Source organism: Colossoma macropomum, unplaced genomic scaffold (genome assembly GCF_904425465.1).
Source record: "Colossoma macropomum unplaced genomic scaffold, Colossoma_macropomum, whole genome shotgun sequence".
Lineage (NCBI taxonomy): Eukaryota > Metazoa > Chordata > Actinopteri > Characiformes > Serrasalmidae > Colossoma > Colossoma macropomum.
The window spans coordinates 37,835,121-37,859,265 of NW_023494795.1; the positions used below are offsets into that span (position 1 = coordinate 37,835,121).

Below are 24,145 nucleotides of genomic sequence, written 5' to 3' on the forward strand. Positions count from 1 at the left end.
AAGTCAGCTGACTTTTGCATGGTTTTACATTGGCAGTGCAAATTGAAGATGCTTCCTTCAGCTGTCGTCGGCTCTTGGGGATCAGGTGCTGGACGTGACGCCTCTTGTGCATCCTCTCATTAGCATATTTTAGTATACTGAACAGTGATAGGTTCAGGCTAATTCATTAAGTACAAAACTAAGCTGTTACATGGTGCCCCACATGTAGCTTTTTTCAGATGTGCTGATATTCTGTGTTTTTAGTGGAAAATGGCGAACTCTCCACTACAGTAACACATTACATACATACAAATATCAGTCTATATAACCATAATAACATTTACAGCTTTGGCAGACGCTCTTATCCAGAGCAACTTACAATTTGATCATTTTACACAGGTAGGTGAAGGTAATGTTAGGAGTCTTGCCCAAAGACTCTTACTGGTATAGTGTAGGGTGCTTACCCAGGTGGGGGATTGAACCACAGTCTATAGTGTAGAAGGCAGAGATGTTACCCACTACACTATACCAACCATCCTAGAGAAGCTAACCATTTAAAAACCTCTTTTTAGTGCAGGTGGTCTTTAAAGGTGACATTATCTTTGTACAACTTTGGTAAGTACAGTGTTTGGGGAGAAAAAGACGAGAATCAGGGGGAATGGGGGTACATACTATTCAGATACAATAGAGCCCACAACCTTCTGGGTATATAAGGCACAGTTTCACCACCTACAATACCCAACAAACCTTGGTTTAAACACCCCTTATGCAACCAACTTCTATTCCACTCCTGGAAGGGAAAAGTTTGCTGAGTTTCCTGTTCAAATTCATCCAAACTTGGTAGCTTTCTGCTGAATCAGGTGTGGAGAAGTCACCACACTATAGGATCAAGGCCCTCCAGGTCCAGAGCTGCTGTCTTCTTTGTTCTTTCGCCCATGTTGACCAGTTTTTATAGGAACAGAACATTTTATTGTACTTAAATCAGCACTGCTGAACATATTGGACATTGTTGTGCAGATGAACCCTTTACTCTTTGAATTCCAGCTTAATTTCAAATGTTTTTTTTCCTTAGAGGGATTGCCACGCAACACCTCTTTCAGCTCTAGAGGCTTAATAAGCTTCGTAATTATCCGTTGAGGTGAATCCGAGCAAGCCAGAGCGCTGCTGTAATGGCTTAGTGATGGATGCACACTTGCATGTTTTTCTGTTTTGTGGAAATTCTTGAGTTAACCACTAGATGGCAGTATCATCCACAACTGCAGGACTCATATTTGGTCCTGTGTGCCATTTTTAACCTGCATTTATGGTTGCATTGCTGTCTGTCTACCATCCTCACTCTACCCATTAAAAAGAACCCAGAAATGTTACAAAACCAAAGCTATTCCTTTCTGCTTCAGCTTAAAGCTCTTGTTTATTAAGGGTTTCATTGACATCAACTGTGCAGAGTCTGTTTTAGCACAGACTCTTCTTGCGTTTGGTTCCAGGATCTATGGGGTCACAGAAGAGTTCCTAATGCCGTAAACACTTTTGTTTGAAACCTTTTGGCTCCTGTGACTTTTTGCCACTTCAGATTTTCTTTAAAACTACAGTTTTCTCCGAACTTTGATGTGCTTTGTTCAAGCAACAAGGCTAAAATTGAGCTGAAGGATTGCGAGATCACAGCCCGTCGCGATAATCCACGCAGCTTCAAGTGCCTCATATGGAGATAAGAATCTTTTGAAGTGAAATGGATGAGGGGCACTTGACAGTAAGCCCTAAAGGAAATGGGGGATTAGTTTAGCTCAGTGTGTAGATCTGCCACTAAGGCAGCATAATGTGCACTTAAGCCCCACTCACTTATTCACGGGAGCGTATGAATGTATGTATTCGATGAACTTATGTGCATGATTGCGCAGTGTGCCGTTGTGAGAGAACCTCAGGACCTCTTCACTAAGTTTTTAACAGTTTAAACTCAATACAGACTCAAAATTCACCTATACATTCACCGTCCACTTTAAACTAGGGTTTAAACTAGATTACATATCATTTTACGGTAATAAAAGTAAAGAGAAAATTAAAGTAAGGAGATGAATTTAGGAAATAATGTCCAAACCCGACCGAACCTGATGATTGAATGCTAACCATGATGGTTATTTCATCAGTTCAGTCTGCAATTCTGTCATACAGTTAAACAGGGGATGTGATATGTTAAAGTTTTCACCCTGTCATGGAAGATCGTGGATTTGAATCCCTGTGTTGCCGTGACTAGTAGAGTTACTAATTTTCACCAATCTTTAGAAGCCACTACCTTATCCTTCCACTTACTCACCACATTATGAATTATTTATTATTAACACACAAACTCCCATATTGACTTCATTAGTTAACCGTGTAGGCGATCAATAACATCTGTCACTGCACAATTTATCAGCCCTGCTCTACTTCATTCATCATTGGTCAGGCCTGCCTTGCTGGACGCTCTGGGAACGTGCGGCTAAAATGCAAGATGGTTGAGGTGCAGTGAAAGAGTATGCAGAACTGTAGGCCATTTCTGAGCCCCAAAGCAGACTGATGTTGTTTTGAAAGTTAAAACTTTTATTTTGAAAATGAAAATAATCAAAGATAATCATATCCCGTGCTCTGAATACATTCATTTGTGTATTGTTCATTATATCTCCTTCTCTGTGTGTGTTTAAGTGCTGGAATTCAGTGTGTAACGAAGGCCGTGATACAATCAGTTCCTGCGCCACAAATTTGCGATCTGATTGGTTGCCGCTCAGCTCAATTGCATAAAGTTTCTCCTGGGGGTGAGAGAGCAGAGTAGAGGTGGGCGATAAGGCAAAATTACATTGTTATTGTGATAAATTATGTCACAGTATGCTTCTCTGAGCATATTGTGGACATTGTGGGTCCCTAAAGGACACTCACTTACTGCGTTTCACCGCATGTTTCATTCATAGTGAGCATAATTAGGCCTCTTTAGTTGGATTTAGTGCAGTGCAGTTTGTAAAGCATTGATTAAATATGTTTAGTATTATTATTACAGTATTTTATAGTATATACTATAATATTGTTATAGTATGTTTGTATATGTGGCACTACAGGTTCTATTTTGTCTGTTTAATCTCTAAACTAAATATCGTGATGCATATCGTGTATCGTGAACATGTCTCATGACATATCAGGACATTTTTGCCATATCGCCCACCACTAGAGCAGAGTGAGCAAGGTGTACGTCAGCCGTTTGATGTCTTAGTCACATTATAGCACATTATGAAGACTATCATTTTGCATGACACCCCTGTTCACGCCACTTATGTGTTGCTTAAAATTCTAGCACCCCCACCTTAAAACACCTCCCCACATCCGTGGAAGTGTCTCCTGACTGATTACGTAAATCCTCTACAGATATTCATTCAGAAAACTAACAAAACGTATTTTACCAAAGGTGCACAAACTTTCCCACACAAATGTAGGCCAGTAGTTGTTGCATGGACTCATATAGTGGAAGTTAAAGTATAAACCCATCAGGCCTCTGGAGACTCTGTATCGTCCTCACTTTCTTCTCTCTTGCCTTATCTGCACCCATTTAGCCTTTTTGTTGCGAACACATGCAAACGCCTACCTTCTTGTCTGTCAACTGTCCATCTTCCTCCTCCTCTTCTCCTTATCTCTCTCTCGCTCTTCTACAGGCCCGTCAGTAATAAAAGCCTTTCGTGGCGTGTCGTCTGCAGACTTGTTTCTCGGCTCTGGACGGCCCCTCTTATTGTTTCCCCTCTTGTTCTACACCCTCTCCCTCACCTTGGAACTTCAATCCACACTCATCATTTATCCACGCCTCTCCAGTGACAGCATCCGCGAAGCCATTCATCTCTCACTGTAGTAATTAAAGAGGGGGACAAGGATTTCATGTTGGAGCTGACCGCTGACTGCAGCTCAGGGCTTAAACAACTTACATCTCAACTAGATGTAGAACACATGTAGAGAGAGTGTTTGTTTATCAGACAGGCTCTCATGGGACAGCTGAGTAAATGAGGCTCTTGCTTGCCGCCTTTAAACAAGACAGCCAGTTATACTTGATTACAATTCTGATGGTGATGGTGTTTGAAAACACAGCTTGCAACACACCTGGACTAGACATTGGCCGTGTGTTATGTATTGGCCGTGAGACTCGCGCAGTTCGGTAGAATTTCACGCCACTCTCAACTTTTCTCGCGCGTTTTTACAATATGACCTACCAATGAATTTGAACACTCAGAAAAGTAGGAACTGTGCACGTACATTTTGTTCGTCAGGTTACAAACAATGTAAATATTTCCTCAAAGGTATGAGAGTGATTTTAAGGTCCAGTTGTGTACTTTAAATAAGTTTTTCCACTTGGCACTTTAAAGATACAGTGTCTATTAGCAGAAATGGAATACAGTATACAAAACCATGTTTTAATCAGTGTATAATCACCTGTAATCATTGTTTTCTTTAGTTTAACATGAGCCCTTCATATCAACATAGGGAGCAGGTCCTATTCCAACACGTTGTGCCACCATGTTCCTACAGTAGTCCAGAATGGACAGACCAAATACTGGCTCTCGAGAGTACCTTTTGCGTTTTTACGTTAAAGCGCCAGCTTGAATTTGGTGGTGCCATAGCACTGGTTGGAAGATATACACTCTCAGAAATAAAGGTATGAAGCTGTCACTGGGGCAGTACCCCTCTTGTCACTGGGGAGGTACCCTTATGGGTTCATCTCAGTGCCTTTAGTCAGGGAACAATCTTATTTAAGGTACAAAATTGGACCTTAAAACCACTGTTGTACCTTTCAGGGCACTTTTACATTGTTTGTACCTTGAACGAAAAATGTACCTGAACAGAACCTTCATTTCTAACAGTGTAGAGGGGAGAAGAATCAGTGTTTGCTGCCAGTGCTGACTAACAATTTTGTGTTGTGAGAAGTTTGAGAACCCAAATTTTGACAAATGGTGGATCATACCTATTGTTTAGCACAAGAAAAGGCAAGGGAGGGTGAATCCTCGTCCTCAAAGAAGCAAAAGCATGAAGTAAAACAAAATCTGGACAGGCTAATGCAGAAAACCTGACCGCCACTGTAGGCACTGTAGGTTCTGCTACACGCTTGGAAAGGGAGAAGTGAGGGAGGGGTATTTAGTTGGTTACAACATGCAACCTCACCACTAGATGCCACTACATCTTACACACTGCACCTTAAGAATATTAGTTTGTTGTCTGGCCCGGGCCTCAGTTCACATATGGAGTGTCATGCAGTGAAATAGCAGAGCTACCTACCACATAGTGACAGAAAAATTAGCCTTCTGTCCTCATGTTTAGTTGGGAGAATGAGCGTTCCAGGTAGCCCTGTTCCCCCCAGCCAAGAACAGCTCCATCCTCTCCTTCTGCATATTTTTTTTCAGATAACGTATCACCACTTATACTCCGATCAGGCATAACATGATGACCACCTCCTTGTTTCTACACTCATTGTCCATTTTATCAGCTCCACTTACTATATAGGTGCACTTTGTAGTTCTACAATTACAGACTGTAGTCCATCTGTTTCTCTGCATACTTTGTTAGCCCCCTTTTACCCTGTTCTTCAGTGGTCAGGACCCCCATGGACCCTCACAGAGCAGGTACTATTTGGGTGGTGGATCATTCTCAGCACTGCAGTAACACTGACGTGGTGGTGGTGTGTTAGTGTGTGTTGCGCTGGTATGAGTGGATCAGACACAGCAGTGCTGCTGGAGTTTTTAAACACTGTGTCCACTCACTGTCCACTCTAATAGACACCCCTACCTTGTCAGTCCTCCTTGTAGATGTAAAGTCAGAGACGATAGCTCATCTGCTGCTGCACATTTTGCGACGGTCATCCTCTAGTCCTTCATCAGTGGTCACAGGACGCTGCCCACAGGACGCTGTTGGCTGGATATTTTTGGTTGGTGGACTATTCTCAGTCCAGCAGTAACACTGAGGTGTTTAAACACTCCAGCAGCACTGCTGTGTCTGATCCACTCATACCAGCGCAACACACACTAACACACCACCACCACATCAGTGTTACTGCAGTGCTGAGAATGATCCACCACCCAAATAGTACCTGCTCTGTGAGGGTCCATGGGGGTCCTGACCACTGAAGAACAGGGTAAAAGGGGGCTAACAAAGTATGCAGAGAAACAGATGGACCACAGTCTGTAACTGTAGAACTACAAAGTGCACCTATATAGTAAGTGGAGCTGATAAAATGGACAATGAGAGTAGAAACAAGGAGGTGGTCATAATGTTATGCCTGATAAGTGAATGCCAGAGGTTTTTCACTTCCGTGGCTCTACTACTACTGCAAAAAAAGGAGTTTTCTTGCATCGTACATGTGTCACTAGAAAACCTATAATCTGACATGCAGCATAACTGACTTTTCACATTCTTACATGAAGACTTTATTTGCAGCAGCTGGAGCAGTGTGACATGCAGTGAACGTATAAGCCTGCTGTAATCACACAGTGTAAAGCAGGCTTAACTGGCTCTGCGGAAACAAGGGTAGACGATTAAATGCTAATGTTTGAGGGAGTGAAGTCGAGTGGCTGGTGTTGGAGTAACAGAAGCCAAAATCGAACCTGTTCTGTGCTGCTTGGATCTGTAGCCTGATGGGCTAAATTACTGTTAGCTGAGCAAGGAGACTGCAGACCCAGACAGCCCCACACACCACAGTACAGGCTTGATTCTGCACAACTGCTGCTCTGCTAAAACAGGTGTTGGTGAAAACAAATGTCTGAGATAGATAAGTTGAAAAACGAAGACGAAATCGAAACTGTTCTCAATCAACCAACTAATCAACCAACTGATCAACCAACCAATCAATCAACCAATCAAATAATCAATCAATCTTGGAGTATGTTGAGGGAGCCCCTTATAAACAGTGTAGCCGAGCCTATTGGACTGTGGTGTTTTGGCTAAGCTAACGATAGCTTAGTTAGCTGGTCATACGTGCCACACACCACAGTACAGGCTTGGTTCCAGGGGACTGATGCTGAAATAGAGGATATCTGAGAGCACAAAGTCGAGTGACTGGTGTTAGACTGAAAGCTGAGACGGAACATGTGGTGTGCGTAGCTCTTAGATGCTGTTGAGCTTTTCTCTCAGTGCCACCTCTTGGTGAGCTCTCACCCCACCAATCAATGAGCCTGTCTAAAATATAAATGGGTGGAATGTCTTTATTTGGCCTTTCAGAAGAGGCCAAGAAATGTGACTTGTCTCTTCAAAAAGATGGTTCTTCATGTGTTTTTTTTTTTAGTAAAAATGGTTCTATATAGAACCGTGAACACTCAAAGAGCTCTTTGCATGATTAAAGGGTTCTTTGCATCGTGAAAGGGTCTTCAAATTAATGGGGAATGTGTTGTTATTTACAGAATTTGTTTCAGCAGGGCTCTATATAGCGCCAAAAAGGGTTCTTCTATTGTGATTCTATATGTCTAATATTCTATTCTGTATGTCAAGCTTGTAACAATAGAAGAACCCTTTTTGGTGCTATATAGAACCCTTTTCAAAAAGGTTCTATATAGAACCAAATACAACTCATTTTCCATCAATCTGAAGAACGATTTCACGATGCAAAGAACTCTTTAATCATGGAAACAGTTCTTTGAGTGTTCATGGTTTTATATAAAACCAGTTTCTTTATTAAAGAGCGTTTAACGTTGTACTGCCAAACCCAAACCCTGAGGCCAACCCACAGTGATGGGCCTTAATGTACATTTTTCATAAGACAGTAATAAGATATTTGCATTTCAATGCAGAAGCTGAAATGGCAAATAAACGGTATAGTTAGTGCCTGTTTATACATTTAAAAACATCCCAGGTGACTCTGTGTAATGCTGCTTTATAGAGTGCCAAGAGTGTCTAAAGTGTCCTGGCAAAAGTGTATGTGTTGGGGGGGGGTGTTATGGGGGCTGCTTTAAAGAATGTGAAAAAGGAGATGTTTGTCTCAGTTTGTCTTCACTGTTATTCTAGAAGCTGGAATGTGTTAAAATTGCAGAGAACCCTTGTATTATTGGACGTATCCAAACCTTTGACTGGTACTGTATTACACAGCGAGCTTGTGAGTGAACGTTTGGACCCGCATGACCGCACTTTCCCATTTGGTCCGCGTGCTTCAGTGACATCTTTGTTCATCATTTCTGATGAGTTTTGGCCGACAGTCGGACTCACTGGGGCTTCTCAAAAAAGCCTAGTTAGATGCAATTGGTTGAGCTGCAGATGTGTTTTTTAATGGTTATCATTTGACACTGTAGAATCCAACACAGGTGCCATTTCGACTGGATTGTTGGTGGGAGGGATAGAACTCAAAACCCAATCTATTTTTTTATGTAGCCCGAGCACAACCTACTGGAGCACCTTCGTTTTTTTTCTCTCATTTTTTCCCTCTTTTTTTAAAATGGTTGCACAACAAAGCAGAGCGATCACCTACTTTAACGGAAAAGCTCAGTTCAGATTTACACAGATTTCTCTTTACCCCAAATGTATATGGATCATTCTACCAAAATGGTTCAAAGTCAGAGTTTAAAACACAGACTTTGAACCACTAATTCTGTTTATTTTATTAAAACTAACTATTAAATGTTCCATTTTGTCATGCCAAAACGATCTTAACACTACCAAAACTCTACATCAAAAACACTAGCCAGTGCATGACTAGCAAGCACAGCTTGGAACAGTTGTACACACATAAAAATCATACTATTTTTTATTAAAACACAAAAACGTTCACTTATAATTGCATAAAATATGTTTCGTAGTGACACTTTTTAAACGCTTGTTTTCTGACTTTGGGGCACATTTACTTTAAAAACAATGGGATCTAACTCCTCACCATGTGGCAGTGAGGGACAGGGATTCAGTCTCACTTCCTGCTCTAAAATGCAGGGGTGTGGCTAAAATATGGCTCCAGCTATTGACTGAAACTCTGTATTTCAGTAGTGACATGAAAACATGGGACAGCATTTTTTAACATAGTTTTTCCGGTCATAAATGAACCTCATGATGAACCTAAATGTTTCAACTTCACTTTAAAATAAATAAAAAATTAAAAATATGAAATAAAAAAAAACTTTATAAAATAAGACATTTAAAAAATGTACGTATCATTTTTACAAGTGTGAATGTAGAGGTTAGGGTTTGGGACAGCCACCTCCCAATCAGAAGTACCCTGTAATTGATGATTTTGTATATATTTAGCTCATAACTATTTGTGTTAATGCCTTGAAATAAAGACTTAAATAGGTTAAAGCATACTCCATTTAAATATCGAAGCACTGAATGCTTAATTGTATCGTGTAGTGGGTAACACCTCTGCTTTCTATGCTGTAGACTGGGGTTCAATCCCCGCCTGGGTAAGCTCCCTACACTATACCACTAAGAGTCCTTGGGCAAGACTCCTAACACTACCTTTGCCTACCTGTGTAAAATAATCAAATTGTAAGTCGCTCTGGATAAGAGCGTCTGCCAAATGCCGTAAATGTTAATTGTTTTTAATTAGCTTTTTTAATGTGAGGCGGCAGTTTGAACTAATTCGGTAGAATGGTCCAGTTAAGTTTACTTCTTTAGTTGCTTCGTTTACACTGGAGCAACAAAGCTGACTTAGCTAAGATGTAAGCCTAAAACCCATCAGTTAGTATTGTGTAAACTACATATCTGAATCATCATACACTTGCCTTACACAACACCCAGGAATAGAGTAATTTAGTTAGCTCAGGTTCACTGAGCATCATCGCTCCTGGGCGCCCCCTCTGGTGCAGTTCTGGACGTCTATAGAGATTTCCCATCGGTAACTGACCTTTCACATATGCATACATCACCACGATGTTGGGAATCCGATCCATGAAGCGGTAATAATCTCTTTAAGAAAGCGTAAAATTCCATAATGTTGTTTCGGACAACAGCTATTCAAACGGCAGTAAATGGTGCTAATACTACACTAGGTTTTATATTATAATAAAAACAGGGATTTTTGTGATCTTGTTATTATATTATTAAATATCATAGTGGGCAATGTTACAGCAGGAGATCAGGGTTCAAAAACCTTTGGACAGTAAAGCTAATTTTTTTGCTGCTGTGGGGAAAAACTTTCCACAGATTTTTCTACATTTGTGCATAATCCAGTTGTTGAGATGTAAACAAAGTCATTCAGAGCGCTTTGTTGTGAAATAGTTCATTGTAGAGAAACTTTTTTCTTTACAGTGGTGATAGGAACCAGAAGTCGCCATGTCTACAACACAAATGTAGCCATTTTATTTACTATTCAAATTGACTAGTTAACCTGCACGTGTCCTGTTGTAATGTTGGTAATGGTAAGACGGTGGTAAATAAGTTTTTGTCAAGGACTATTTTGCCTAACAAAGCCCTGCATGTACCTTTTCGCCATGAATGCATTTAAAAAGAAGCATTTTAGGCCCAAATCTGATTCTAAAATTATCGTAAAACAGGTACCAGACAGTGTAACAGCTTTCTATGAGGAATCTCCAAGAGGTGTTAAACTCTTCAGATGTCTGGCTCCCGTCACCACCACTGTGAACAATTCTGATTCTGAAAGGTTCTCTAGAACAGAGCTTTTCAAACATCTCAGATAGACTTGGTAGACATTGTAGGACATACCGTTATCTATAAAAATGCTAGAAGCAGTAGCAGCCATGTTGAAGTAGTTAGTACTTTTGTCCAAATGAGTAACTCACATTATCTCCAATGCAAAATTACTGAAGCAAACTTCAGACACAGAACGTCTTGGCTGGTTAACTGTAACTGGGTTAAGGGGAAAATCTGGGCAAATTTGATTTGCACCTAACTACAGCTTTAACAAGGCTGAAAAGTTTTTCGCTAAAGTAAATGATGAATTACGAGGCCTAACGTGCGGAACAAATCATTCTGTCCCACGGTCCCACTCTTACACCCGCAACAGTCATTAAATGAAATTTGCATATAATTTCCTTGTAGCACATTTCATTAGCTCAGCGTCTGGCGAAGTTGCGGGGGCTAAAGGAGTGGGCCACGTTTGGCGTTTCGCAGTTTATGCTTTGGGGGTTTTTCGGTTCTGCACTGCTTCAGCGACACTGAAAATTGCCACCGCCGAGAGCCGAGTAGGTCATTTGTCAGTTAATTGCGCATGAACGTGATATTTGCTCCTAACCACTGTCCTCTGTTTTTTTTTTCCCTATGCTCTGACGCAGTACCTGAACCGGGGATGCACGCGCTACTTCGCCACCAAGGACACGGACAAGCAGATCCTGCAGAACCGCAAGAGCCCAGAGGTAACCTTTAAAATCTCTACTGCCCACACTGGGCCTGGACACTTTACCTGTGCCCCAGTTTGGGGACTGTGCACTCTGTTCTGTGCACTTCATTGCGTAAGGTGGTATCGTCTAAACATTTGGCCTAAACGGAAATGCCAAATTACTATGCATTGTAACGAGTCATTGAACAGCCTCCGTACAAACAAATGCCTTTTTAGGAAACTGAAAACCTTGATGAACAAAGACATGTAGTTCACATTGGTACAGGGCAGTAGTGATCTCGCTTGTGTCAGCCTTTTGAATATTTTAAACCACGGCTTCCTCTGATGGCTCCTCCCCTTCCACTTTGTAGTCAGCCAGCAGCTGCTGGGTACAAACAATATGCAACACTTAATTTCTCTGTGGTTGTAATTAGGAGCGACTCATTTAGGGGCCTGTTTACACCTTGCATTAACGTATTTTTATGGATTGTATCACGTTTGGATTTCACTTGAGCACATGAAAAGCCAGCAGTAAACACACCCAGGATGCATTGGACTACAGTCAGATCACTTAAACCTCATTCGGAGGTGGTCAGAGACAGATCTTGACCACACTGAACATGAGTTCAATGTGGTTCAATTCACAGGATGCATGTTTGATAGTTGTATATGTGAGCGGAGGTGTGTCTGCTGGCAAATGAGAGAATGACCAACGAAACAGAAGACAGAGGATACGTGAGGCCGAAGTTTGCCGAGTGTCTTCATGCACTCCAAGCCAATGAAAGTGTCCAAGCCGAGCTTGTTCACTCATAACGGGGGAAAAGAGTAAACAAATGTAACAGAAACAACGTATGTGTTAACGTTTTTCACACGGGAAAGTAAAATCGAACCTTATCTTGTCAGTCTATTTTAGTGAAAAGTATAAACTGAATCCAGACAAAGTTTATCCAGGTATGATCTGGATACGAAAACATTTTAAAGCAAGAAGCAAACAGGGTGTAAAAGTTTTGTGACTTTTTTTGTCATTGATTTTTCTAACAGTTTAAGCAAAAAAACAGAAAGATAAAAATCACATCAACCAAGTTGATAAAAAAAAACCATGGTAAATTAGGTAAAACAAGTTAAGATAAAAGGTAAGTGAGGTAACATAAACTAAAATAGGATAAACAAGCAAATCATACGTAGGTGGTCAGTACAAAAGTTTATAAATATGCTAAATGTAAACGTCAGATCTAGCTTGAGGCGACTCTCTGACATTAAAGCAACGGAGACATACCAAATATTGAAATTCTGAAAGTCATGTAAACATTGCATTTCCACTCAAATTGTTATGCTGATGATGTAATATGTGATGAAAACTTCTGTATTAAGTTAAATAAAGAATGCAAAGTGGAAGTATTTCCACTAGTGGACTTTTAGACCCCACTATACACTCCTAAAAATGGTGGTTCTTCAAGGGTCTTTAGTAAAGAAAATGGTTCTATATAGACCCATGAACACTCAAAGAACCCTTTGCGTGAATAAATGGTTCTTTGCATTGTGAAAGCGTTCTTCAGGTTGATGGAGAATGGGCTGTAAAAGGTTCTACATAGAACCTTTTTGGAAAGAGCTCTATATAGCACCAGTAAAGGTTCTGCTAGTGTTTCGATGTCAAGCTTGTAACAATAGGAGAACCCTTTTTGGTGATAGGTAGAACCTTTTTCAAAAATGCAAAAAACCCTTTAATCATACAAAGGGTTTTTTGAGGGTTCATGGTTCTATATAGAACCATTTTCTTTACTAAAGAACCATCTTTTTTAAGTGTGTACACACTGACTTTAAAGCTACACTATGTAAGATTTGGGGATTTGGAGACCTCTCTGGTGGATATGTGTAACTGCACACAACGTGCGGAAAAGCATTTTGTAATGTGGGTTGTAATCGAGACCCCTTCCCCAAATGGATGAATCTGATGACTACAAGCGCATTGAAAGAGTATTGAATGAGACCTCAGTCAAAACTTGGTGAAGGTCGTGTTTTCCGAGAATGTAAGTGAATGATCTGATATTGTCATCATATCTTCATCAGTATAATGTTGATTTTGAATTTCAGACCTAAACATTGAACCAGACTTTCTTTTTGAACCTATGTGTGTGACGTTATTACATAATGACATAAGAAGGTCTGAAAATTTAGCAGTTTCATTTCCCAGTGTGAACGCACCACTTGCCCTAGTGGCTAGTACACTAGAGAAGTAGTTGATATGGGACACAGCCTTTATCTGCCCTTGACTAGTTGAGATGTTCCAGAAGAGAAGTTACCTGGCACAAAGTTTATCTCCGAAGTGCCCTGAGTGAATGGAATTGGATGCTTACCAAGTATTCTAGAGGACACACACACACACACACACACACACACACACACACACACACACACACAACACAAGCACCTGCGAGGTATTGATGATGAAACAGACACAATTGATTTAGTGCCCTTCCAAGGAGAACACTTCATGCTTATAATTAATTATTCACTACGAGTCCACTGTACCCAGCCCTGCTCTGCAGTGGCCCTGCAGGAACAGCCAAATTCATTATTATTGTTTGCAGAAATAGCCCTTACAAGACATTGCTCGCGCTGCCCGCCTCCGGGAATAGAAATGATTAATTCATTACAAGCTCGTGAAGCCAGCTCTGTCCGGGGAATCACATTCAACTGGATTGTTTTCATATTAATTAGAAATATGTGTATGCATCAGGAGGCGGCGCCCCGGGCTCGTCTGTGGATAGATTACGCAGGATTATAAGGGCGTATCCATTGTCGTGCCCCGTAATCAAAGTGATTGTGTCTGTTTTTTAAATGTTCCTTTGAGAGGCTAACAAAAAGGCTGCTGCATTTCAGAAGTTCATGTTTTTGTTGTTTTTGTTTTGTTTTTTTGTCTGTGTATTTGGGTTATGAAAGTGTGTGTTTTTGTGTTGTGGTCACTCTGTTCAGTCTGTGTGAGACCTTATAGCATGGCTTTTGATTTGCTAATGGTGCCATCTGGGTTAGATATGATCGAAAATGTATTCACTAGCCTTGTGAATGTTTTAAATGAGGAGACATAAACCAATCAGGCGTAACATTATGACCACCTCCTTGTTTCTACTCTCATTGTCCATTTTTATCAGCTCCACTTACTATATAGGTGCACTTTGTAGTTCTACAGTTACAGACTGTAGTCCATCTGTTTCTCTGATACTTTGTTCGCCCCCTTTCACCCTGTTCTTCAGTGGTCAAGACCCCCATGAACCCTCACAGTGCAGGTACTATTTGGGTGGTGGATCATTCTCAGCACTGCAGTAACACTGACATGGTGGTGGTGTGTTAGTGTGTGTTGTGCTGGTACGAGTGGATCAGACACAGCAGTGCTGCTGGAGTTTTTAAACACTGTGTCCACTCACTGTCCACTCTATTAGACACCCCTACCTTGTCAGTCCACCTTGTAGATGTAATGTCAGAGACAGTAGCTCATCTGCTGCTGCACAGTTTGTGTTGGTCATCCTCTAGTCCTTCATCGGTGGTCACAGGACGCTGCTGGATATTTTTGGTTGGTGGACTATTCTCAGTCCAGCAGTGACACTGAGATGTTTAAAACTCCAGCAGCACTGCTGTGTCTGATCTACTCAGACCAGCGCAACACACACTAACACACCACCACCACATCAGTGTTACTGCAGTGCTGAGAATGATCCACCACCCAAATAGTACCTGCTCTGTGAGGGTCCATGAGGGTCCTGACCACTGAAGAACAGGGTATAAGAGGGCTAACAAAGTATGCAGAGAAACAGATGGACCACAGTCTGTAACTGTAGAACTACAAAGTGCACCTATATAGTAAGTGGAGCTGATAAAATGGACAATGAGTGTAGAAACAAGGAGGTGGTCATAATGTTATGCCTGATCAGTGTATAGGCCTGCTTATATAAATGAGGGGATGTATTAACCCACTTAAACCCTCATAACTGCATAACTTACATATTAGTTTCATGAATTAGTTTTGACAGCCCTTAATGTGTGTATATATGTATAGAATTTTACAAAATAAACATTCAGAATCCTGTACATGAAAGGTTTTTCTGCTTTTCCAGAATGCACATTAGGGAAACGTGAATAAATCCTTTTTCTGTTTGTGTTCTGATGAAGCGTAGGTAACACTTTATTTGGATAGTCCACTGTAGATGCTTTGTAACTACACAAAGTGATACGATTAATCACAACTGATTTTTTTAAATTGGCAACCCTGAGTGTGAAATACATTTAGAGCACCTGTACGTTTAAGAATTAATCGCAGTTGGTCATGATCAACTATACAAAGTAATACAGTTAATCACATTTGATTATTTTAATCATTTGACAGCATATTTAGAGTACCTGTACGTTTAAGAGTACATCACAGTTAACTACGCAAAATAATCCAATTAATCGCAACTAATCATTGTAACCGTCTGACAGCCCTAAATGAAATACGTTTAGAGCACCTATACAGTTAATGTGATCAAGCGTGATTAAGCGTGATTAACTACACAAAGTAATGTGATTAATCGCAATTAATTATTTTAATCGTTTGACAGCCCTAGGAGATAAATAAACAATTAATTGTGATTAATCACAATTACGATTAATAACAATTAGCTATCCAAGGTGTTTGTATATGATTAGGTATTTGAATGTGTTTAATCACAATAAATGATGTATATTGTTTGACAGGCCTAGGGGAACATTTAGAGCATCTGTACATTTAGTCAACAAATATGATTAATCACGATGGAGTATACAAAGGAATGTGATTAATCGCAACTAATTGTTTTAATTAAACTCCTGTATTGATAGCATTGCAGAAGGAACTGTTGTGATATATTGCTGTTAATTTTATGTATATATTAATTTCTTTAGTTAGCAGCAGGGCAGATGTTCATAAATAACACGGATGGCTCCTGGGCAGTAATGATTTCACGTATTGAATTATGACTTGTGCATGGCTTTGTTTATGCTCTAATCAAGGGGGCTCCCTCCTTTGTACTCACACACTAATAATTTGGTGCCATCTGCTTGCTATGTTAATCTCAGATGAATGTCTTTTTGTGTTGCTTCTTCTTTGTGTATCGCAGGACGTGAAGGTGATTATAGGAACACAATCGGGCGGTGGTTTTGATTCATCTCCTCTCTCTCTCTCCTCTTCAGCACCTGACCTCGCTCCGATAGAGCACACGTTCACGCGTTCAGTGATCGGCCCTGTCCCAATCCGCTTAAAAGACTCTTTGTCCTTTTCGCCCTTATGCGTTCCGAGACGTGAAGAACGTGCACGACTTTATGAGGCGTTTCGTTAAAGACCTCGTGTGATGAGTTCTCACACAATAGTGCGTCTGACTCTTTTGTCTCGTCACCTAGGGAATTGCGGTAAGGCGAGCGATTTGGGACAGTGCCAATCATTAAGCTACAGCGCTCGATGTTTATTTGACCTTGCTTGGGTGGAAAGGGGAAGGCCCCTCGTGCTGATTGCAGCGGCTTTAGGTGCATGCTGAACAAAGCTAGCGTCTCTTGTTTGCTTCATTTATTTCACTTCTCTCTTCTGTGGGACGGAATGGGGGGTCAGGGGGGTTCACAGTGAACGATTGTATTTGAAATTTCTCTATTTGTCCAGACCTCTGGCTCAGAAAGTCACAGCACTCTGGCACTTTTGCGGCTGCCGGCTCCAGGGGAACCCCGCAAGAATCCATGACACAAATTCAGCGGCTCAATTTTAAGCCATTCGTATCCTGTTAAGTGTGATCTCCGGCCCCTGCTGGGGTGTAAAGGGTTGCCCAAAGCTCAGAGTGGATAAACCAGAGCCCTGCAGCGGCTGATGATGGCTCATTTTGACACATATGGTCTCTCAAATATACTAAAGTATCCTCTGATTATTGGCATAAATGCCAAATGCTCAGTTTTGTTGTGAGCTTTAATCAACTACTGGTCCACCACCTTTTTATGTAGAAGACCAGGTCTGTGACCCTTCCAGTACCAGTCAAACGTTTGGACACAGTTACCTATTTAAGATTTTTTACTGCTTTTTTAAGATGTGTGGAACAGGGAAGACATCAGAGCTGTAAAATAACACCTGAGAAATTATGCATTGACCAAAAAAAGTGTTAAACAAATCAAACTATCTTTTATCTATTTTAGATTCGTCAAGTAGCTCCCATTCACTGTGTGCGGCTTTACACACTCGTGGAATTCTCTCAAGCACCTTCATGAGGAGCCACTTGAGATGCTTTTCCAACAGGACTGAAGATCCTCATACAGCGCTGTGTACAAAGCCCACCTTCATTTATTTAATTTCCAGCCAAAAAGCAGAAATAAAACCAACTTCTGAGACTGAACTTTGGAAGTGTTTAAAAAAATCCCCGCCGATTTCTTTGGAAAACTGAAAGCAAGTGTACAGAAATGAAAGAACGGAAGTAATAAAGATTGGACACATTAAATAGTGAAAAATAATATTATATTTACTTGTTGTTGTTAAATATATAAAAGGTTTTGTTGCAAAACTGTTGAAAATTCTAGAATTATATACACTTTTGAGAATGTTTTTTTCCATGACGTATGTTATTGGCTGTGAGCTTTACACATACAAGGAATATCAATGCTACATTGTGATTAATACCATCTTTATTAAAAAAATAAATATTTTTTTAAAAAGCTTGTTAAGAAACACAGGTTTCTCTATGATGATCCATTTCACATCAAACTACTCTGAATGACTTTGTTTACATCTCAGTGATTGAATTGTGCAGATCCAAACTTGCGACTGGTACTACATGAACATTTCAGGCATGGGTCAATTGATATCAGATAAAATTATTGGTCACATGAGAGTCCATTCCCCTTATGGTGATGCGCAGAAGGCTAATGGAGGTGTAATGGGTGCATGATGAGCGATAATGAGTGCTGCTGATGTTGGGAGCTGTTTAGATGTTTGTCCTGCTGCAGTGCCAGAGAAAGCCAGTGTGCTGTGACCTTCATTACAGCGTGCTCTGAAGGACACTTCGCTACTATAAAATGTCAGAAATCTACAAATGGCAAATAACACAGTTACTCATTGTGCTCTTTTGGACTGCAGGTCCTCTTTCGAGCTCCTCTGATGCTGCTGTGCTGTTTGCAGTGGATTTCGGCATGTGCACACATGCCTTGATACTTGGCTCCTCTGCCTGGTGGTGGCATTTTAAGTTTGCTTTCGCCACTCTTGTACTGATATTCTGTAAAATAACCTTAACTCCACTTTTCGTCCTCACCCTCTGCTTTGTGTATAGCACCTGAAAGCAGGCCCGCTGAAGGATCCCCTGCTGGACGATCAGGGGGACTTCAACCGCATGGTGGTGGCCATGAAGAAGATCGGGCTGGACGATGCAGAGAAGCTGGACCTGTTCAGGGTGGTGGCAGGAGTTCTTCACCTAGGCAACATTGACTTTGAGGAGGCTGGAAGCACTTCAGGTAAAAACCTAATGCCTGTCTGGTGGTTAGCTTCCTTTGTCAGTTCGAGTAGCAGTGCATAACCCCCTTGTTACAAAGATGAAAGACATTTTAGAGATAAGTGGTGCAAAAACTATCAGCACTGGTTTTCAGAGATGTTGGGAAAACAGTGAGCTGATCAGATGAGTCATGCTTCGCCATGTTCTCCACAAGTGGGCGAGTGCATGTGCAGCATACGCCAGGATGATGGTACATGCCTATCTGCTTGACCCCTACAGTGAGGGTGTCCAGTGGCTTTGTTATGCTGTTTGTTGACTTGGTTTAGGTCCAGTTGTCCCCTTAGAGGGATGGTTCATTGCAAGTACGAAGTTATTCTGATAATCATTATCCTACAATGAAACTTTTCTGCCTAGATGGGAGTGGTCTGTCCCCATCCGCAGGCCACTAGGGGTCACTGAATAGTTAGACGATTTTGAAAATGATGTAGGTCATTTGCTATGGCCTTTGCAGACACCACATCTCAGTACAAATGAACACCTATGAAAGATCTTTGACCATGGGGCTCCACGGAACCACAGTGAGCCAGTATCTCCAAATGGAGAAAACTTGTAACAGTGGTGAATTGTCCCAGAAGTGACCAGTCCACCAAAATTCCTCCAAGAGCACACTGACAACTCATCCAGGAAGTCTGAAAAGAACCCAGATGAACATCTAAGGAATTGCAGGCCTCGCTCGCCTCAGATAAGGTCAGCGTTTATAATTCCACCATTAGAAAGAGACTGGGCAAAAATATATATCCATGTGAGAGTTGCAACATGAAAACCCCTGCTAATCAAGAGATTACATAAAGGCCTGTCTTACATTTGCAAAAATAAAATCTTGATGACCCTCAAACCTTTTGAAATAAAGTTCTCTGGACTGAAAGTGAAAGTTTATCATATCAGCAGTGAAGCATGGTGGTGGTAGTGTGATGTTTTGGGGCCTGGACAACCATGAATTCTGCTCTGTACCAGAAAATCCTGCAGGAGAATTTTGAATCGTCAGGCCAATGTTCTGAGGCTAAAGTGCAATTGGGTTACGCAGCAAGATGACGATCCAAAGCACAAGAGCAAGTCCACCAATAAGGCAGTTCATGATCCAAAACCCTTTGATGTGGCTGAATCAAAGCAATTCTGCAAAGAAAAGTGGGCCAAAATTCCTCCACAGCGATGTGAAAGACTGATCTCCAGTTATAGGAAGCATTTGATTGTAGTTGTTGCTGCCAAAGCTGGCACAATCAGTTGTTATGTTTAGGGGCAGTCATTTCATTATATTCTCATTGTCTTGTAATACATGTTGTTTGAGAATCTAAAACCGTTTAGCGTGACAAATATGCAAAAATAGAGTAAATTTATGTCATTATCCTGTTTCTGTTGATCATTGTTTTTGTTTTTCATCAGTCATTTGTTCCTATTCATATCTTGCTCGCACTATAGACTGTCACTTAAAAAGCCTCACCCAGCTAACGAGATCTCACATGTAATGATGACAAAGGGGAAAAAAAACTACAGCTGTTTGACACAATGAGCTGATGAGTTGGAAGTCTAATTACTTTCAGGGTTTAACTGCAGAAACAGCAGGAGTGACTGTTTCATCTGCTGATGTAAACACGTCTTCTGGGAGCAAATAAAGTGGCAGTGTGTTGGACTGTGGAGCAGTAGAGGGCTTCTGGCGCTTGTTGGAAAACAAGATCTAATCACTCTAAATTGCTCGCAGGCTGCAGAGTTGAAAGGTCTGTTTAATAGAACACTGAAACTGCTAGCGACTGATGCAGTATGGAAAAGAAGCTTTGGTTCTCCGGCTCCTGCGGCGGTCTTAGCGCCTGAACCCTGCTGTGACTGGCACCCTTGGTGAAGAAGAACAAAAAGGTCCTTGTTGTTTATCAACGTCCTTGTTGTGTCAGTTGTTCATCATAATGGTGCCAATAATTTAGACTCACACTGCGGGCTGTAATTTAAAAAAGCCAGTTAATGAAGTCTAATATGTAATGATGACAAAGTAAAGGAAAACTACAGCTGTTTTGGACGATGCGCTGATGAGCTGGAAGCCAGAGTTGGGATGCAATGGAATATGTATTCAGAATACAGAAATGAAGTGTCTGTATTCAGTCCACATTACATTTAGTAAAGGCCATATTCAATTACTGTGTACACAGTATACAATTACTTTGTACTTTTTTAGGAGAATACTTTTATATTGTTATTATTATATTTGCCCACTAAATGAAAGAAATACGCAATCTTCAAAAGAAACACCACTGATGTTTGTTTATTAACTATTTTACAGTCAGTGCACGACGTAGCAAACATGCCGCTAGACGAATTCCTGAGAGGACCTCAATTAACGATTCCTGCTAAAGCCTGAGTAGACTGATAAATCAATGTGATGATCGGTTATTAATCTCAGTGTTACTGAGCTCTGCTAAAGCCTGAGTAGACTGATAAATCAATGTGATGATCAGTTATTAATCTCAGTGTTACTGAGCTCTGCTAAAGCCTGAGTAGACTGATAAATCAATGTGATGATCGGTTATTAATCTCAGTGTTACTGAGCTCTGCTAAAGCCTGAGTAGACTGATAAATCAATGTGATGATCAGTTATTAATCTCAGTGTTACTGAGCTCTTTTGAGGGATGATAAAAACTAGTAATCTACTCCGTAGTGGGCATGTTTACAAGTGTTAAGTTTAACACCAGTGTTGTACTGGACTTGTGCCAGGGGATTGAGGGAGCAGCAGTGGACTAAAGCAGGTGGTGAGAGAGAAAAAAAAATTAGAAGTTTTGGAACTTTATTTTAATTGATAAGTCAATTAAAAAAAGTTTTTCCCATGTGCCTAAAAGTATTCTTAATATAGATCTTTTTTATGTATTTTAATATGAAGGCATTTAGGACACTGTACTCAGTATTCAGCCCTCACTACTTTTCAGAGTGTTTTGCCCAACCCTGCTGGAAACTTAATTAGTTCGGGAACCCCTGCTGGTAAAAGGTCTTTGAACTTCTCACATGAAGCTTTGAGTTTTGAAGATATACGCTTATTGCATAGTAACTCTAAATTATTTTTCTTACTTGACTCAGTAATAATGTATACAGTGTAGATTTCAGTATTATAAACTAAATACCAAAGAGCATTTTTAGATAGTTTATTCAGTATTTAAATGGACAATTCGGCCTAAACCTGGAGTTTAATATGTTATTTGTTCTGTTACGTAGTATTCTGTTCAGCTTTAAATCCTTCAGCCTCATCGGTTTGACAGAATTCAGAATTTTTTTTGTTTTCTTGTTTTCATTCATCAGTGTTCTCTCACTACAATACCCAGCATGCATTACACAAATACATTATACAACCATTGGGAACCCCTGTGGTGTCAACAAATCCTGTCTGCTAGCCTAGCCACTGACCTATGGGCTAATAAATACAACCAAGATTACAGTAGTGTAACTCATAAGTCGTTAAACAAAAACGTAAAAAAACAGTTATTGTATCTTTTAATTCAGCATACGTGTCTCCCACCTTCAAGATACATCATCAGAAGGGGGTTTTCCTAATCTTTAAATTAGAAAGTTTCACTATAGAGTCTGCTGCTTTAGGATGCAAGTAAGCATGTTTACAACAAATGATGGAAGAGTTACATTTTTCGTTTTGTTCAGAGTGTCCCTTTAAAGTAGTTTGGAAATAACATTATTTGTCACAATATCTGCCTCAAGATTTGATCACCACTTTTGAAATATGAATTCCGGTTGTTAATTTATTAAAACTTTATTTTCCATGTTGGACAGCTTTCTCAGTCATTTAATTATCATCTATTGCTCCGTTTATCATTCTGGACACGTTTAAGATTTCATACATTTTTATAGCTTCCTGCTAATTATCTGAAACCCAAAAGTTGTGGAATACAAGCATCATATTACAATAATTTTATACATTAATCTGTAACATAATATCTGCAGAATGACTTTATATTATTGAAACAAGCTTTTGAACAGTAGTGTACATTTACCTGTATGAAGCTAACACAGACGCACTCATTCCTGTGGTGTTGGCTAAGCAGTACAGAAGTAACTTGTTCATTTCTATCTTCCTAATTGCTTATTAAATGTAATGAGCATGAGATTTATGGTCAGTCAGACTCTCAGACGTGTAGGTGCGGGTTATGAGATGTTCAGGTAGGAGTGGGTGTGGATGGTGATGCTGGAGCTGCTTCAGGGAATGTAGATTTGACTGCAGGAGTTTCATTCCTCTGTTTCTTTTGTTAGTCTGGGCTCCTGTGGAGTGAGCGCTGGGAAATCACTACCTGCTGTGAGGGTGTGTGTGTGTGTGTGTGTGTGTGGTTGTGTGTGTGTGTGTGTGTGTGTGTGTGTGTGCTCGTGTGTGAGGGGGATGATGGTTCTCTAGGGCTCAGTAGCTGATAGAAGAGGATAGATATTCTCACGGTGTTTGAGAAGAGGGAGTCAGTGTCATTCTCTCTATCTCTCTCTTTCTTTCTTTCTTTCTTGCACTCTCTCTCCCTCATTTATCTCTCTCTCTCTCTCTCTCTCTCTCTCTCCCCCTCCCTCACTTCTCTCACCTCTATCTCTCACTTCTGTCCCTCTCCCTCACCTCTCTCTCTCTCTCTCTCTCTCTCTCTCACTCGCCTTTTCCCTGACTCTCTCTCTTCCTCACTTCTCTCCCACTTCTCCCTCACTTCTCTCTCTCTCACCTCTCCCTCTCTCTCCTCTCTCCCTCCTCTTGTTCACCTTTCTCTTTCACTCTCACTTTTTCTCTCCCATTCTTTCTCCCTCACCTCTCTCTGTTTCTCTCACTCTCTCTCCCTCATTTATTCCCTTCTCTCTCACACTTTTACTCCCTCATTTCTCCCTCTCTCTAAATCAATACAGCCTTAACAATTTATGTAAACATACCAGATGTTTAAAATATGATAAAAATGATAAAATATAATACAAGTGGTCAGCGTAGGGTTCTCTTTTAGCAGCTGTAGCCAGTCAACAGCCTGTCCGTGTTGTCCACCCTCATGCATACACACACACATATATACAAACACACACACACACGCTAACAGCAGGCCAGGTAGGAGGAGAACAGAGTGAAGGACACAGCACCTCCACGCTTTTATTCCCCATGGGTTCACCCAACACCACATATGTAATATAAATGTGTGGGGGGTGAACAGTGTGAAGGCACTGAAAATGTGTTATTTTATGTTCTTCACAGAAAATGAGCAAAGACCAAGGAATCTGAGGTTGAAATAATAATAAATCACATAATTTTTCTTTTGGTAAACATTGAAAATGGGTCCCACGGATCCCAACACCACACAAGGGTTAATTATAAGTTTGGGTCCATGTTCATTTCGAATGGGACTCCAAACAAGCATGCAAGACCTAGTAGACCTGTGAAAAGACAACTCAGTGCTGTAGG

General features: G+C 40.7%; 1 protein-coding gene across 2 annotated transcripts in view; it reads left to right on the forward strand.

Moving 5' to 3' along the window:
- myo6a (myosin VIa) overlaps positions 1 to 24,145 on the forward strand; it is a 185,317-nt gene that overhangs the window by 60,641 nt on the left and 100,531 nt on the right. For both annotated transcript variants that reach the window (XM_036582362.1, XM_036582364.1), the window contains exons 10-11: positions 11,181 to 11,261; positions 18,532 to 18,712. In XM_036582362.1, coding sequence (XP_036438255.1) covers positions 11,181 to 11,261; positions 18,532 to 18,712 — 262 coding nt within the window. The remainder of the gene's footprint in view (positions 1 to 11,180; positions 11,262 to 18,531; positions 18,713 to 24,145) is intronic.